Source organism: Protomyctophum parallelum, assembly GCF_964188405.1.
Source record: "Protomyctophum parallelum genome assembly, chromosome: 5".
Lineage (NCBI taxonomy): Eukaryota > Metazoa > Chordata > Actinopteri > Myctophiformes > Myctophidae > Protomyctophum > Protomyctophum parallelum.
The window spans coordinates 41,919,868-41,937,538 of NC_139702.1; the positions used below are offsets into that span (position 1 = coordinate 41,919,868).

The 17,671-nt window shown below is 43.1% G+C and overlaps 1 protein-coding gene across 5 annotated transcripts in view; it reads left to right on the forward strand.

Annotated features, from left to right (window-relative positions):
• Positions 1–17,671, forward strand: part of rbfox2 (RNA binding fox-1 homolog 2) — a 35,744-nt gene that overhangs the window by 1,608 nt on the left and 16,465 nt on the right. For 4 of the 5 annotated variants that reach the window (XR_014569200.1, XM_083764263.1, XM_083764264.1 and 1 more), the window contains exon 2: positions 6,807–6,857. Coding sequence is in view for 4 of the 5 variants with exons in the window: in XM_083764263.1 (XP_083620389.1) it covers positions 6,807–6,857 (51 nt within the window). In the remaining variant the exon portion in view is untranslated. Of the gene's footprint in view, positions 1–6,806; positions 6,858–9,641; positions 9,929–17,671 lie in introns of those variants that run through there. The other variant, XM_083764266.1, reaches the window with a different exon arrangement.

Genomic DNA, 17,671 nt, shown 5'->3' on the forward strand with positions numbered 1-17,671 from the left:
GGGAATGTAAACAGACCTGGCCTTTTGTAATGCTAAGAAATAAGACACCCTCTGGGCATGTGATGTGGAGCAATGGTGTGGATAACATTTGGTTTAGAATGCGTAAATGTATGTCAATGTTTGCATGTGTGATCTTTGGGGAGAACTTGGTATAGGTTGGGAGGGTGGGGGGCGGAGGGGGAGGAGGTGTTTGAGGTAAACAATGACCACACCACCCATTTCACGAGGGGTAAACAACTTAGCATTCTGCTGCATAATGAGCTTCTGAACCTGAAGCACAAATGTTCAGATTGTTGTTGTATGATATCACATTCCATGTCAATTAGTGACACAGTCGAAGGCTTTTCCCCTCCCAAGTCAACTAAATCAAATAAAAAACTTCTCCTTTCCTCAAGTGATTTATACATGGCAGATCATTTTCTTCATGGAGCATTACAGTGGGCCGGGCAGATGCACTAGACATCATTATATTGCATTACATGATGGGGTTAAGAGCATCATGGGAAGATAGAAAGCAATTTCTCTGCCATTGTAAGCAGCGGTAATGGAGGGTAAGTGGTCGGTTTGCACTGCAGCTCTCTCTGCTCTCTGGTATTGGGGGAAACTAATGGCCAGCTACTTTACATTGCTGCTGTCCGGGAGTGCTGAGAGACAGGCTTAGGGAGGTAATGCACTTAAAAACAGACAAGAGTGGAAAAGGGAATGTCTCTGTATGTGGCCATGTGAGTGAGGTATGGATCAATACTAGCTTCAGCCCCTAAAAAGTATTGAGCGTCAGCTGGCAGGGCAGTCCGGAAATGAAAAAGCGGGGGGGGGGGGGGGGGGGGGGGTCCACTCTTCAAGCACTCTATGTTCAAGCGAGTGCAGGAACAGATTTGCCATATCACTGGCAGTAAAGAGGCTTTGTTTTGATCCAACAGGATCACTGCTTGTACTGGAGGGGGCATTATAACCAAACTGATCCCTGAGATCCCTATCTAAAGGGAAAGGATTAATCCAATGCGCGCCCACACACACACACACACACATCAACATAATGTGATTATGGTTTATGAGGACCATATTGGCTATAATTCTTGTAAACAGTGGCCTGGAATGGTCCGCCTAAGTGTATTTCAGTGAGCAGCAGTTCTACCTTTGTCTGTGATTCATTCACACAAGGTATAAACCTCCCATCCTGGAGTGAATAACAATGACGTATTTTCATTCCTCTGACCCATTGACACCATTAACATTACAGCAGTAAATTAGGCTGAGCGAAGTTCAATTTTCCTACTTTAAAATGAGGCCGCGTAGCTTTCCAAGAATCAACATACTTTGTAATGCACATTATGTGCACTTCGGTATAAAGCTGTTTGTCCGTGCTAGGGGAGAGTGAAAAATGGAAAATATTACAGTAAATGGAATCATGTCCCTCATTCATGTCCCTCATAAAGTACATTGTGATTTATAGCTCTCTACCACTATCGCTCCCCCATCCATCACTGTTGAGAACCATTTTCTTTACTGCAGACATCATGGCAGCATTGAACTCTGCCCTGTCTCTGAGGCCAGTGGGGTGTGGTTGGGTTGTAGTAATGAACAATCCATTTGTGAATCCACAGACCAATGACTGCATTTCCCACATCATGGCTACAGTATATTGCTGTTTTCATGATCAGGCACTTTTTGTAGAGCAGTAATGCATTATCAAATCTGATGTACTACTGACTATCTGACTAATCTATATAATCTATCTATATAATATAATACTATTATATAGATTTGCTATCTTGTTTTAATTGTACTAATATTCTTTGGATATTGGTCTCTTTGGATAATATCATATCCTATGTTTGTAAAACTTCACTGTTTTGTTTGCTATTTGAAGCTCTGGTTTAAAAGATTATCTATACATACATTCATTATTGCTATTAAGTGAAACTAACTAGATATGAGATGAGATCATGGTATCTCACACAGATCCATACACCACATGTAGACTAGATCAGCGCATGCTGAAGTATGATTGTGCATTTATGGCCGCATTGCACACACCAGTGCCCATAATATCCCACTCCCTCTCTTTTTACTTATTGCTAAATTATACAACCAACATGGCACCAATCCAGAACCCTGCAGCATGCAGAAAGCCTTACATTTTTCCAGGCATTCGCAGCGGCACACTGTGTCTCTCCACACAGCCCAAGTGAGATTTTGGGAGATGTTGAGAGGAGGTTGTCTGCTTCAATTTCCATCGTGTGTGCAGGCGGACTGGCCCACGTTGCGTTGTCACTGCATTGGAACCCAGCTCTTCTAACCTAATAAGGCCTTGCCTGGGATGACAGAGCTAAGGATAGATGACTTGACTAGAACATTAATGTAGGTGAATCAGCCCCATGTACGTACTTTCATCTCAGCCACGGCACTGAAATAGAATGAAAATGTCAGCAAGAAAAATGTACTCCTGCAGCACGTTGAGAATATTTATTTAGTCTTTTTATTTTTTTGGGGGTCCCTGCTTCTCTTTGAAGGATCACCGGCTGCGCTCTGTTGACTGAATTATGATAGAGAGAGACGGGGGGAAAGGAGACTTGCTTGCTTTGGGCAGTCTACTCTAGTGGAGGTTAAGTGTTGTTATTTTGCCATATACCTTAAATAATGCAATGTATCAAGATATATGAAGTAATTTTTTTTCCTGGTGTTTGGAAGGATTTTATATGTTGGCTTTTTTCCATGCTTGACATTACTTTTTGAGGGGTGCTAGCCCCTCCAACGTCTGGCTTTTGAAATGACATATGTGGGTCACGCGTTTAGTCTGACATGACATCCCGTTAGTCCGACTTCGTGGCCGGTTAAGACTCACCCGTGGCTTCCGCGTGCGTTTAGAGTTTGGGAAAATAGGGTTGGTATACTATGGGGCTCTATGGTCAGAATATTGGGTAGTCAGATTTATGGGTATTGAATTATTATCCTATAGCTTTTTTAGCTTTAGAGCACTTTATGCCACATCATATGGCACAGCCAAGTCTATGGATTTTTTTAGAGGACTTTAAACAAACATTACCAGGCGCCTCTCACTTAACACGGGTGTGATTTTTATTCTTGATTTTATCAGTATTCAATTGGCTGTGCAAAAAAAGATGGCCGCCTACCTACCTAGACTAATGTTTACACACCAGTAACTAGTTCAAATTTATTTACCTAGCCACTAAACAAGCTCCCAAAATCCACTTGTACTCCAGGCAGCAGGTCATTGAAAAAGCAAGTGTGGGTTTACTGTGGAGAGTCGGGAGAATGTGAACTGTACTGAAAGAGAAAATAAACTGCAGGTCTTCTGGCTGACTGCTTGCAGGCTTAGCACATAAGTGCTCGGCGGATGAAATGGATTCACATCCTCTCGATTGCACGCACGGCGTGTCCTGCTTTTTACAGTTGGGTAATATGACCAGCAATGACATGTGATTGTGGTGGTTCCTTCTGAGGAGCCGCCCTATTGCAGGATGAGAGGTACAGTAGCACTAGCAAGGATTCACTCATGCCGTAGAATTATAGGGACGGGGTGGGCGATATGGAGAAATATAACATCACAATTCTTTTTCCAAGCAGTACTATCACGATCATCCGCCATATTCTCACGATTGTGCTAAACCAGAACCTGCAGTGGTTATGTTGTTACTGTGCCACTGCACACTGCACAGTAACATGTTACTGTACATATTTGTAACCCACCATTTGGGAAACGGTTGTCTATGTACGTGACGACACTGTTTCTGCAACGCAGTGAATTGTTGTGACTGTAAATTACTTGAGGTAACTGAGGTTCCGCTTAACCATGCCCCCAACACACACACAGATACACAGACACACACGCACACAGTCATACACATGGTTACACACACGCTTCTGCACTCCTCATCTTTATGCTCTTTGGAGATTTCTCTCCATCAAGCCCTATCCTGTTCCCTACCCCTCCAAGCCTTTTCTCCCTCCTTCCGCCCGCCTCCTCCCCCCTCCCCCTCCCCCTCTTCCACCTCCTCTCTTATTCACCATCTGTTTACTTCCAGTCATCTTGTTACTTTCTCCTGATTGCTCACAATGTCTTTCCCCTGCGGTTCAGTCCTCCTCTTTCTCATGCTTCCCGCCGTGTCTGATGCATCTACACCAGGGAGAAGAGAGGGAAAAAAAGACAAAAAGGGAGAAGTTCTCTCAACCCACAGCTGCTATGTATGCGTTACTCTACTATTATATGTAGGCTTTGCCAACACAGTTGTAATAAATCCACTTCAGACCGAACATTCACGACCAGATGAAACCACGTTAAGCTCGGAATTCCTCGTATGGAAATGGCAGATCTACAAGCAAGCTCACAACGAGCCGTGCCGTGATGCTTGTAGATCTGCTATTTCCTGCGCGTGATACGATTATACGATGGGTTGTGGAGAAACATACCCCGTAGCCTATTTGAGTGTGTATGACTGTGTTCTCTCCTTCCTAGCTCCTCAAGGAAATCAAGCACATGACTCTGCTCATGTATGAGTCATTGTCTTTCCTCCCTTCCTCCCTACTGGTGTTTTTCTTTTTTCTTGCCGTTTCCCTTCTCCTCCCCTTCTATCCGTCTAGCTCTGGTTCCTCCCTCAGTCTCTCACTCCACCCCGCGTTCCATTCCATTTCCACCTCATTCCCCATTGCTTATTTTCCCACCAATATACTTGCGGTGCACGATTATGAAATTGTGATGACCGATATCCGGTCTCAGATTATTTGCAGGGTCATATCTGCCGAATCCGATATTATACAGAGGACCAAGCCTTGGCCCAAAGCCTGTTCATAAAGTATTCAATCAATAAATAGCATAGATACTCTTTTCCAAGTGTCTGTTTTCACAACCCAATTGATTATTAAAATAATCCAAAAAGTAGTCTGAATATTGAATATATCCAGTGTAGCGATAGTTCAGGTAGGCACCGAAGGCAGGATGTGCACATTGCTAGCTCCCCCCACCATTCATTCATTCAACGTTCAACCAACTCCGCTCTGTCATTCCCAATTCTGCTTTCACACACACCCTCAATCTAATGATTAACTTGCGACGTGTTGTGTGAGCTTGTAGATCGGCTATTAGGCGGTCTATTTAGGCAGTTGTCTACTCAGCATTGGACACGGCTCCGTTCCTGCTGCCGTTTTTGTTTTCAAATTCACAGGAAGAATAGGGCCTTGTTGTGAAATAAGGCACACGTTTATACTTTATTCATGACAGTCAAACCTCTAAAAGGGGATGCATTATTTACAGGTTCTACCTCCCAAAGCCAGTACATTAAGTTCATTTTTGGCTCTGAGGAAGGAAACGTTAACGCTGCTTGATACATGCTTGGCGGCGGTGTCACGCACCTGAAAATAGCGGATCTACAAGCCCACGCCGTGCCACGGATGCGAGTATTTATGGGCTTGTAGATCTGCTATTTCCGGCCATCATACTACGACAGAGACCACAGTAAATTAGGCACTAGAACCATCCACAAATTGTCCTTTTTGTCCTTTTCCTCCCCCCCCCCTCTCCTCAACCATTCATCTATGTTGGGAGACTCATATTACTGAGTGTGTGCTTTAGTAAAACAGGCCCCCCCTGGGGTTTGGTAGGTAGAAGGCTACAGTATTAATCAAGAGGATTCAAGCTGTGATGCACGCTGAGCAAAGTGTTCCCCCTGGGGACGCTGCAGACGGACATTGGTTCCAGATGAAAAGAAGATGAATGTGGCACATCTCGTGTTTTTCTAATTTAACAGTATGAAGCCAGAGAGGCAGATATGATTTCCCCCTCCTCCAAGCACATGGTAATTGCTGTTATATATACCGGTATTTTTTACATTTTATGAATCTTATTTGCACAAGTGTTAACCTACGCAAATAAAGCGCTACAACCTATTTTTAGGTCGTAGTTACATGAATTCCAATTACTTCAAAAGGGGAGAAGTGTTTTTCCCCCAATTATTCTTTTAGCTCAATTAATTCCAAGCCCAAAATGTATGATGTCTCCATTACAACACTGTGCTTTTCACAGCCAGAGAAAATGACAAGAATGCGTAGGAGATTGCATCAGGGCTGATGACGCCATGTCATGCCAATAGGCGACATATTCACTGACACCGCTGACCTATTTTATGATTTAACGGCCAACGTGACACTCTATCTCGCTTTATTTCTTTCTCCTCACTGTGCGCTTGAACTCTCGGCTCTGGTGGGATGGATTTAATAGACAGACAAGCGGGTCCAGTCAGTGGGGTGAAAACCCAGCGGGGGAATGATTGACTGGGCAGGTACACAATAAAATTCTGTGTTAACTCAGAGTTTGCAAACGTTCGTTTGTACACACACAGAGTTACAAATGGGTAAATGTTGAACACTGAGGAACGTGTGTGTGCGTGCACGGCGGATATATCAGACATTAATGGAACCTTTTTGACGACACTATCATTTGTTTTAGCATCTTCAACCTGGCATCACTCTTTTGGGCAAGTCGTCATAGGTTGAAAATTTCAAAAGTTTTAGAAAAAAAAAAACTTCCATCCGAACCGATTTAACACTTTTTGACAAGAATCTTGAACAACTTTAATTCCACACATCCTAGGTTTGGACTGCCATGAAGGGAGACTAATATTACTTTCAACCTTATTGTCAGTTCATCAACTGAACAAGTGAACCTAAATGCTTTTCTTTCTTTCTTTTTTGCTTGGGGTTACTCAAAGTGACCTGACCCGACCCGTGTAGTTGCCTTACACATTAAGTTCTTGTTCTTGTATCAAAACATCTGCTTTCCTCTCTTTCAGAACAACGACCCCCTGACCCTCGGTTACCATGGTTATGTCCCTCAGTGTCAGGTAAGACCACAATCTGTAACGTTCTGTATTTATCTGTAAAATATGATAAATATCACAATCTCACGTTATATATTTATTTATCTATACAATATCACAATCTCATGTTCTGTATTTATCTATAAAATATCACAATCTCACGTTCTATATTTATTTATCTATAAAATATCACATCGTTGTTGTCGGGAAGAAACATACTATCTCCATATTTCATCTTTATGTGACTAAATAATAACTACATTAGATTAAGTTGGCAATGATAGATTCATTTTTAGATTGAATCGATTAACCACTTAAAGTTTTACTTTGTTGAATAATGCTGTCGTGCAGAAATAGTGAAAATACTGTAGGCTATATCTATTATCTACAAGTTCACAATGTGTATATCAGCTATTTCCTCTATTTGTTGTTCATTCTTTTAAACCTTTTGCCTATATTGAGTGTATATATAGTGTATTAATCTATTATTTGATTAAATGATCGATTTTCTTTAAGATATATAATCGGATATAGTTCAGTTAACTGTTGTGGCCCTACATTCGCATCTACTAGCTTGTGTGTATTAGCCTGCTGATTTTGTTATTAGATGGTTCAGTTGGTGTGGTTAATCCTCAGATCATCCTCCACTCATCCACTCACGTTTGTCCCATAATCCCCTCAAACCTTGCTTTCCATGGCATCTGTTGAGCCCTTTTCAACAACTTTAACTGCACTCGTGTTGATTTACTTTCAATTGTTCAACGTTAGGCTTAGGCCTTCACTACTGACTACAGTGTTCTAATGACCCTAATGTAGGAGATTGATACTAGTAATTTTACATACAGTACAGGTAAAACGATTAGGGTTTGACTGTTGTGGTTCGTAAACACAACATTGATAGTTGGCCCTTCCTCGCCAGCTCAATTACACCAATAATGAATGCCTACTACCCGAAGGTTGACACCCAGAAACGGGCCAAATAAGGTTAAATAAAACAATACACAGGCTGCCTGGGGAAGATAAGACACCACCACACACTCATTATGATTGAGAGGGATCATTTTTGAGTATATTCTTATTTAGGACAATCCTACTTGTTATACATTTAAGCACGCCATTTTAGAATATTATTGAATGCCCAGAAAGTAATGTAACTTTAATAAAGTGTCCCATAATAAAATGGCCTCAAGCTTGTGGGGGTCGGTGGGCAATGAGCCAATTAGGCTACATGTCATTTTTGGGGTCCTTGACATGAAATATTGAGCACCACAATACGTAAATATAGGTATTTCAGAAAACTGTCAGGATCTAGAAGACATATTTTTTAATTTCGACGTCAGGCCTAAATGGGTTAAGCTAATTGCTACGATGGCGGAACTACAATAAAGTGTCCACTGTGCGCTGTTACTTCAAATAACTTCACTTGCATGGCCAACCAGGTAATGTCCTACCCGTGTCTCGGAATCATTCAGCTGTAGCCAATGTAATCTTCAGAGGATTCTGTAAATTACACTGAGCAGTGTGATGGCTGCAATGTCGACTCGGTGTCAGCCAAGTTGCATGCCGAGGAATCCATCATAATCTATTTCACAATTGCACGTAGGCCTGTCAAAATTATTACATAATCGCAATTATTTGAAATAATCGTCATAGTTGTTTCCATTAAAAAAATGTTTGATAATGGCAGATCTACAAGCTCACAACGTGATGCGTTGGGAGAATGTAGATAGGCTATTTGGCTATTTTTTTAGTATAAAGTTATTGTCATTTCTTTGTTTATTTAGGTTATTTGTCATATCTGTCCTGTGCAACCTCAAAGCCAAAAAGCCAAGCATATGGAATCTTTATCCGATATTCAACGAAATCGTCAATCGCAATTATTTGAGCGAAAATCGATGGTCAAGTAAAATGTCATAATCGTGACAGCCCTACATAGTGCTTGACGGCTCATGTGCATGAAGGTCGGTAGCTAAAAGCTAACTAGCTGCATAATGTAAACAGACTGGCAGCAAGCCTGATGCACAAGTCCCACATTTCTTTCGCCCAGCTGGAGGACTTTCGCCCACTCAGAGGACTTGAGGAATTGTAGGCAGACCGCGGCTCCCAACCACTGCAGAGCTGTAGCTGTGTATGTGTATCTGTTTGCTACTCTGTTATATTACTCCATTATATCAATGTTCATAACCTTTTAATGGAATATACTGTAGATGTGTGATCTCACAGTTGGCTTGAGGCGTTTGAAGTGATAACCGACCTCCCACGAGAGAAAAACAAAACAAAAAAAAGAGAAGGGGGAAATGGATAGGAAAGTAAAGGTACAGGAGACATATGTTATATGCAGGGAAGACTCCCTCAGCACTGAGGTGCTAAACTGTCAACAGGAGTGTGAGACTGATGTGATCAAAGGCAGCTGGAGGGAAGAGCAGAGAGAGAGAGAGAGAATCTTCTTTTTCTATCCCAGTGGTGCCAGCAGCCCCAGTTAACTCACCTACATGGAGAAAGAGAACAGAAGAGCAGAGGGAGGGAGGGATTGAGGGAGGGAGAGAGAGAGAGACTGCGACATGGGAGGGGAAAGTTTGCAGGTGTGACAGAGAGGGAGAGAAGTAGGAGGGAGAAGCGTCAGGCTATCTGGGTGAGAGGGGTGGAGGAGAGAAGGGTGAGAGAAAAGACACAAGCAGAGAGAGAGAGAGAGAGAGAGAGAGAGAGGGGGAGGGAGATGAGCAGGCAAGGGCATAGCAGTGAAACAGAAGGCTGGGGGTAGAGGGAAGGAACGGAGCGAGAGAGCTCGAGCTACACAGAGGAAGCAAGCGAGTGAGAGAGAGTGACAGGGACAGAGGCCAGCAGAAGAGGTGGGGAGGGGGGGGATTGGGAGGACGGACAGACTTGAGCGATCGGGGGAAGAGAGAGGGAGATTTTGAATCTGGGAGACGGACACAGACAGCAGAGAGAGAGAGAGCCGGCAGAAGGGACTCAGGCTCTGAAGAGAGAGAGAGAGCTAGAGGAGCGAAAGGAGAGAGCGGACAGGAGGAGAAACGCCGATTATTGTTTTTGCACGGAATACGATGATGGGGCTGTACTATCCTTCCATGTTGTCGGTGAGTTGCTAGTCTTCACATCTTTTCGTCGCGTCCTCGGGAAGGGACAGGCTCTCGCTTGTAGCCTCCTTCCCCATCACAAGCTCTCGGGTGTACATTAAATGACATTAAAGCGGACAGGGCTGTCATTGAGCATGAAATGTTAATTCAGCACTAACGGACAAGGACTCTACTTGACCCCCTTTTACACAGAGTGGTCTAGTCAGTCGTCGGGCGGTCGGTCAGTGCCTCTGTGGATGGGATAGAAACAAACAGTGAAATGAATCGCGTGGGCTTGCGTATTGATGACGGTAGGATAACAGACTTTGATTTTGATGCTCGGCTGCAAATGGTGATTTGATTTGCTATTCTGAAAGAACAGGAGCAGCGCTGTTGTATCGTGCGCGCCATTGTCAAGGCATCTGTTACCCTGCCAGAGGCTAGTTAAGCACACTTTCTGAACATTAAACCCCCCCACTGCCAGGAACTGTACTGTCATGTATTATGTACCGGAGAGTCAGTGTATTTTTAATTGTCTGTCTGCTACGCAGCACAGTTACTGTTCCCTTGTTGTTGACGATGACCAAGTAGGGGCCTATAAGGTCTCACTGTCTACTAACTGTAGTAATGTAAATTGTAACTCTGTAGGCGTTATGGTGAGCGAGAGGGAATAGGCCTTTATTGCCCCTGCAGCTGTCCCTGTATGTCCCTCCAGCCTGTGAGCGAACGGGACAGGTGTCCACAGAACAGTTGTTGTTGTCTTTCTTTCTTTCTTTCTTTCTTTCTTTCTTTCTTTCTTTCTTTCTAAACACTGACTCCTCGCTGTAATCTCTGTATCTCACACATGCTAATATACACCTACTGTACTGTATACACACACACACACACACACACACACACAACCACTTCATGCAGGCAGCGGGGTCAGTGAGTGAAGTGTCACATACGTATCATTACATTTCAATGTGGGGCAGTCGGTGGTCCTGGGTGTGAATTCTGCCACTGTGTCTTCCTGCCTGCGTTTGCGTTGCGTGTCTTCTCTTTCAGCTGTACCTTGGAATCCTGCTCTCTTTACTGTTTGACCTCTTTTCCCTCTATCTCTCTCTCTCTCCCTCCCTCTCTCCCCCTCTCCTCCCTGGGGCCCTGGCAGCTGTTATCTCAATGTTTTCCTTTAAGAGCCCCTGGAAGGGGGAGGGAGGTAGAAAGCGGAGAATGAGAGCAGGAGAATGGAAATTGATTTTAAAAGGTGACAGGCCACCGTCATTTTCCAGGAAACCCCAGAGATGTCGTAAGGAGCCCGAGATTATGTGGAGATGGGACAGATTGAGAGATACGGTTCATAGATATCCGGAGAGTCGCAAGGAGATACGAGTGGGAAGAGCCGATATCCTATTTGTAGGTTAACAGGAGAGCTATACTAGCTAATTTGCCCAGTGACGCAACACTGGACTGTAATGCTGACTTAGCATGGTGTATGCATTCAAAGTTGTTTTATGATGGCAATAATGAGAGATCTCTGCAGGCAAGCACAGCACTGAATAAATTATAGCCAGTGATTTATGTGCTCGCTTATAGTGCACTTTGCACACTCACAGTCTATCTGTCCTTCTTTCATCCTGTTTTTCTTTTTTCTTTCACTTGCTGCTCTAATGATAAGAGTGAAAGAAACTAGAAAGCGAGCAAAAAAGCTGACATATTTGCTGAGCCCCACCTTAGCATGTGCCCTGAGGCAGAGACGCCTACCTGGTGAGAGAAGCATGCACATTATGCCATGCGTGCACCACGTTATATCTAAGGAAGTTCAGCTGCCAGGCCCAGACTTTCTTTTCTGCACCGGCTCGTATACAGTAAACATACAGCGGCCGAATGATCGCACCGAGCCCTGTTACTATGACGACGTTGCATGACTCATTCATTGATAAGGTTCTTTTATCATTTGCGGTGTGCATAGGTGCCATGGGAAAGGTGAGAGTAGACTACACAGACGTTTGGAAACACCTTTACACTGTACTTCTAAAAATAACAAGATAGCTCTACTCACTGCAGGAAAGCTGTTACTAAATTGTTCACATTAGTGATCAGATTTAATGCCTATATGACTCATGCACCTGTTGGGACATGCTTGTGTTGCTTTCAGAGGAGCCCGTCTTTGAAACGGAGAGGGCTTTCCCCTCTTCTGTCTTTGGACGGTGGCTATGGACAACGACAACACTGTAGTAATTCCAGGTGGTTTTGTGTGCACTCATAGGACAGCTACTCGAGTGCTGTTTTTTGGCTTCTGAAACCTTCCCTCAACTCTAAACAAGACTAACTAGTTCCATGATGGTGGTACTGAAAGTATATGGGCGGGAGGAGTATGAGCGATGAGTAAATACTGTTTTTTGTTTGTTCACCTGCTTATGTGCTTGTCGGGGGCCATTGTGTCGGTTTAATGAGAAATATATATGTGTATATCGACAGATAATGTCAGCTGCCTTTTGTGTGGAGTGTGTACTTTTCATAAAATGCTTCGCCGGAGCCTAGCGAACAATTCATGCTGCTATTCAGAGGATGAAAGGGAAAGTCAGTACTAGAGAGGCGGTGTGTGTGGGTGTGTATGTTCATACAGTACTTGCGCACAGGTTGTGTGTGTGTGTGTGTGTGTGTGTGGGGGGGGGGGGAGGGAGGTGGGGTTTGGCAAGAGTTTTATTGGGGTGGGCGGCGGATTTGGAGCACAGACAAGACCCTACAAGGAAATGGATGGGGGTGGAGTGGGAGGGGGCGGAGATGTATTGACGAGCAGATCCGTTACCCTATAAGGAGATGAGGAACATGATGGGAGGCGGGCGCTCGGGGCCCAGCAGAGGGCCCTTTGCTATGAAGCAGCAGGCCTGATTGACACATGCGGGGGGCGGGACAGATGCAAGGGTCCCGTCTGGATTTTATGAAGCGTAAAAAGCAAAGCAGGCAGAGTGAGGGGAAAGAGAACAGCAGCACCGGAGGAGAAGAGAGAGAGAGAGAGGGGGAGGAGGAAGAGAATGATGGGGGAGGGGGAAATGAGGGTGGGTGGAATTGGGATGGAATAATTTATCAAGGAGGGGGGGTCTCCTAGGAGGGGGGTCTCCTAGCTCATCGGTATGCCACAGACACACTGTACAATGTTTCTCCAGCTGTTTCGCGGCTCCGGTCAAGAACCGACAATAAACGGCAATGTCAAAAGCCTGCATCTGAATTGGTGTACAATGCATGGTTATCGCCGATGTCGGCCCGGAAATCTTGGCGTGTCCAGAAACTATGCTATTTAAGGAAATGGGAGAAAAAGAAAAACTCTTTGTTCCAGTGTAGTTGTTATTTAGTTCCAAGCTCTTGTTAATACTTCTCAACGGTTAATTATTTATAAAACACACAGAAATACTTTGCCACCTGGCGTCCCCATTCCATGTCATCTTAGATGACATGATGGAATAGCATTGCTTTTGCGCGACCCTGTCATATGAAAGTATATATTATTAAAATATACGCAGGGCATTCATTTGTGGAAAAACAAAAACCAGAAGGATTAAATGTGTAGATGCAAGGTTTCTGCCCGAAAGCGACAATATGCTTATTGAGCCAAAAATATGAATTGCTGGTTCGCTGCTAACAATACGAGTCACATTTTCCACCCTCAAGTTTGTTGAATTAGGCTGTAGACTAATGGCTTTAAGCCTGGAAAAAAATTGTGAAAAGTCATTATTCATGTGAAATGGCCCAGTGCTGTCCTAGTTAACGCTCTTAGCCATGTTCCCTCTCCTCTCCTCTTCTCATAGTTCTCTTCTCCTCCTCTCCGTGTCACTGCAGCAGACGATTGCATTTTATAACATCCTCCTCAGACGTTAGCTGCTGCTAACTGACCCGAACGTAAACTAGCTACAGCTACTGCTCTGAGTCATTGCCTAACCAGTGCACACACTACTTACACAACCACTTAACATGTGCACATGACTGTACTGAACACACACACACACACACACACATGCGCGCACGTGACACAACATAGAGTAAAGTGCAACGTATGTACAGTGCATGTGTGCAGACTAGAACAACAAAGAATGTTTTCTCTCATGTTTGATGTATAGTACTTATTCAGGAGATGCTTCTACTCTGATGAAAGGACAAGGCCTCTACTATTCACCAAAACGCAGATAATTTGACAGCGCATGCGGGAACACACTGTATGTGTTGATGATGACGCTAGGCTGTTGACATACTGTAGTGTCAGGCAGGCAGAGACGTCTGCTAAAGCGATGCTCAAAATGGACCCACTCTGAAAAGGCCACTAGTTCAACACAAACACAAGGTTCTTCTCTGCTCCTTTTTTTTCCCTCTCTTTTTTCTGTTTCTATTTTGGTTTGACAGAAGGAGCAGTGAGGGCCATAGTCGAGTCGCTGCTAGTTCGGGGCTGCCTCTAGGAATGAGAATTAACCATTTTTGGTTTCATCGTACGACAGTGGTCAAAAACTACAGATTTTCAGTATAAAATAAAAAACAACAAATCTACATTTTCGAATAATTGGTTAAAATTACCTTTTGTTTTGACAAACGTGAGGACATGGAGGGAGCCCATTGACCCGTGGATGTCTATTTCTGTATCTCAGCGTTAATCCGTCCTGGCTCGTCACTCCCCTAGCTGCTCCTGTGTACTTATAAGGGAGTTATTTTTCATTACACGTATTATTTATTTTGTAACCAGGGTTACTGTCTGCATAAATTACCTTGTTAATCCCTGTCCAACTCCCGCATGAAGTGAATGCAATCTACCTTGCCTCAAAATATTGCTCACATATCCTCACCTTTTAAAAAAAAAATTACTTTACTGAAAATCTCTCTTTTCTGTAATAGTTTGGTGATGGACTTTTCCATTTCTAAGCAACAACACAGGCAAGCGTCTCGTCTCTTAATATTTCTGAATCTAGTCCAGGTTAGCTGTTACCTGGTGACCCAGTACGACTAGCTCCGCCCACTATCATTTTCACCTCCACATTGCGAACAAATACAGTTAATTCAGGATGTGTCGCTGGCTGCAAGGCAAGGTTATCACAAGTATCATTTATCATCATTTTTGTCACATGCACTCCACAGAGGCCTATCTAACCAGTCCACTTTTTCTCCTTTTCCCACTCTGCACATGGAGTAAATACAAAGAATTCAGGGTGTGTTGTTGTTACTAGGGATAGGAATTATTGATTAATAGTTATAATTGATACGTTTGGATAAGCTTATCGATTGATTAACCGCTTAGTTGATAAGCGGTGTTTTTTCTTTTTTAATCTTAATTTCCCTCAATGTCTAACATAAAACTCTACACTTTGCTGATATACAGAAAGAATACAAAAGGCATATTATATTCCTTAATCAAATAGTTATTTTACCATTTGCGATACAGGGCCAGGTAATGGCATCTTTGTATGAGAAATAGAATGTGTCCGTGACCCACAAATAGTTCCCGACCCAGTGTTTAGGAACCAGTGGTTTTGCGCCAGGCCTTCCCTCTCTCAAATGAAATGTCTGTCACGCAAATTAATTCGATTAGTTATTAACTGTTGCGTTTAACGACTAATTTGATTCATTAACGGCGATTAATCGATTAACTATTAACATCCCTAGTTGTTACAGGTGTAGCCCATGTATATAATTTGGCTAACAGCATTAAAGGTCGGAAGAGGAAAGAATAAACTTTCCTTACAAATTTGGGAAATCTTTTGACATTCAGAGGCATAATGGCAATGCAGAGAGCACACTGTTGGCAGGATAGATAGAGGACCAGCCATGCAAATAAGTAGTATAAAATTCATTTTATTCATTTCCCAAAATCATTTAGCCACATGAACCCTACTGTCCCTATTCTGGGCATGTCATAACATTTTGACAAAAATAGGCAAACAATTGGCAAAATTAGCTGTTGGCTATTTAGGCAAAGAGATGAGATCTAGCCTCTGAGGCCTAAAACGTAGAATAGTTTGTTATCTTGGATAAGATTTTGTCCAATATACAGTAATAGTATAGTATAGTAGTGAAGTGAGTAACTGTTGCTGATTTGATCATTGTTCATTTGTTCCATTAAGCACTAGTCGCCCCCCTCACCGTGCCTCACGCAATGCTGTATATTTCTGCCTACTCTTCAGTTGAGAACCTGTAAAAGTCCTCTTGTACGATTCACTGTGCTTACCATTAGGTTCTCTAAAAAGAAAATCTCAGTCTGTACTCCCATCAATCTTTAGCTTCCACCACACATCTAGTGTTAGTCATTCCGTCAGCCAGTAGGTCGTGCCAGTCCAAGAACTCTACGTGCAAAAAGGCTTATTACAAATGATGTGCTTGTTCTAGTAATGGCTGCAAAAACATGACATGAACCCTGCTTACAAAATTGTACATACTTCAGATACAGTGTGATATTTCAACATTTTACTGATGGAAAGTTGTATCTAGATAGCCAATATCGTCTTTTAATTTGCAGGTACAGTTGCTGCATGCAGATGTAGTCTATTCCGTTACTGATCCCCTAGACAAGTGACTACCCCCACCTCTTTATAACCCCCTGGCTTTTTTCCTGTCTTTTTAAATGATTTGAATTTTGTAATTTTTCATGACATGATTATGAACCGCAAGGACCTTTTTCGGTGCTATCCTTTTAGACTAGTGTATGACTGTACTCTGTACTGTTTACATTACTGCCTAATAATAAAGTATTCATAATCCAATCAATCAAACCCAACTCACCCCATGTATCTACATCCCTTAATCTGCCTCGTTACTGCATATTTATCCAACTCAGCCTGATGAGCCCATGTACGTCCCTATAACCCATTAACCCTGTAAAACCCGGATTAATTTCTACTTGCAAATTTTATTTATTATAATTATTAAAATAATAATAATACATTAATAATTTACATTTGGGGGATATCTTTCACAATAATAAATAAAACATGTTCTAGACATTCTAATGATCACAAAAAACATATATTACAGTTATTTTACTTAATTTGTGTGAATTTCAGCCTCTGTGGGGGGTAATATCATGACCAATGGCACGCTGGGTATTACAGGGTTAAGGCCGGAGGGCCAGGCCCATTCCAGATTCTACAAATACCTACTAAATCAGTAGGGCGGCTGTGGCTCAGGAGGTAGAGCAGGTTGTCCAATGATCCCTGGGTGGGTGGTTCGAATCCCAGGTCCACATGTCGTGTCAGTGTCCTTGGGCAAGACACTGAACCCCACATCGCCTCCAATGAGTCGGTCGGTGTGAGCTCGCCACCATTGGTGTGTGTGAATGTTGGAAGTGAGGACGCTGGTATTGACTGTTCGCCACTTCACCTCCCAATGTATGAATGAATGAACCATTGTAAAGCGCTTTGAGCACTTGGAAAAGCGCTATAAAATGCAATTCATTATTATTATTGTGACAATTTCAAGATTTTTCCCCATAAATGTCCAAAGCTCGGCTGTTGCTCTGTGAGCTTGTAAATACGCTATTTTTCAATAGCCAACCCAAGAATCTAAAATGACACGGTCACTTAATCTGTACCGTTACTGGATATGAATCCAACTCGGCCGATCGACTACATCCCCATAGCCTGTCCAGTGAACTCACCCCATGTGCAGCCCCTAGATTATCAGCTACAGTTGAGGGACCCAGGTCCCTACTGTCCGTGTCACAGACTGTGCACGGCTGAAAAAGGTCAGAAGCTGGGAGACAGATGGTGGACGCGGACACACACACACACACACACACACACACACACA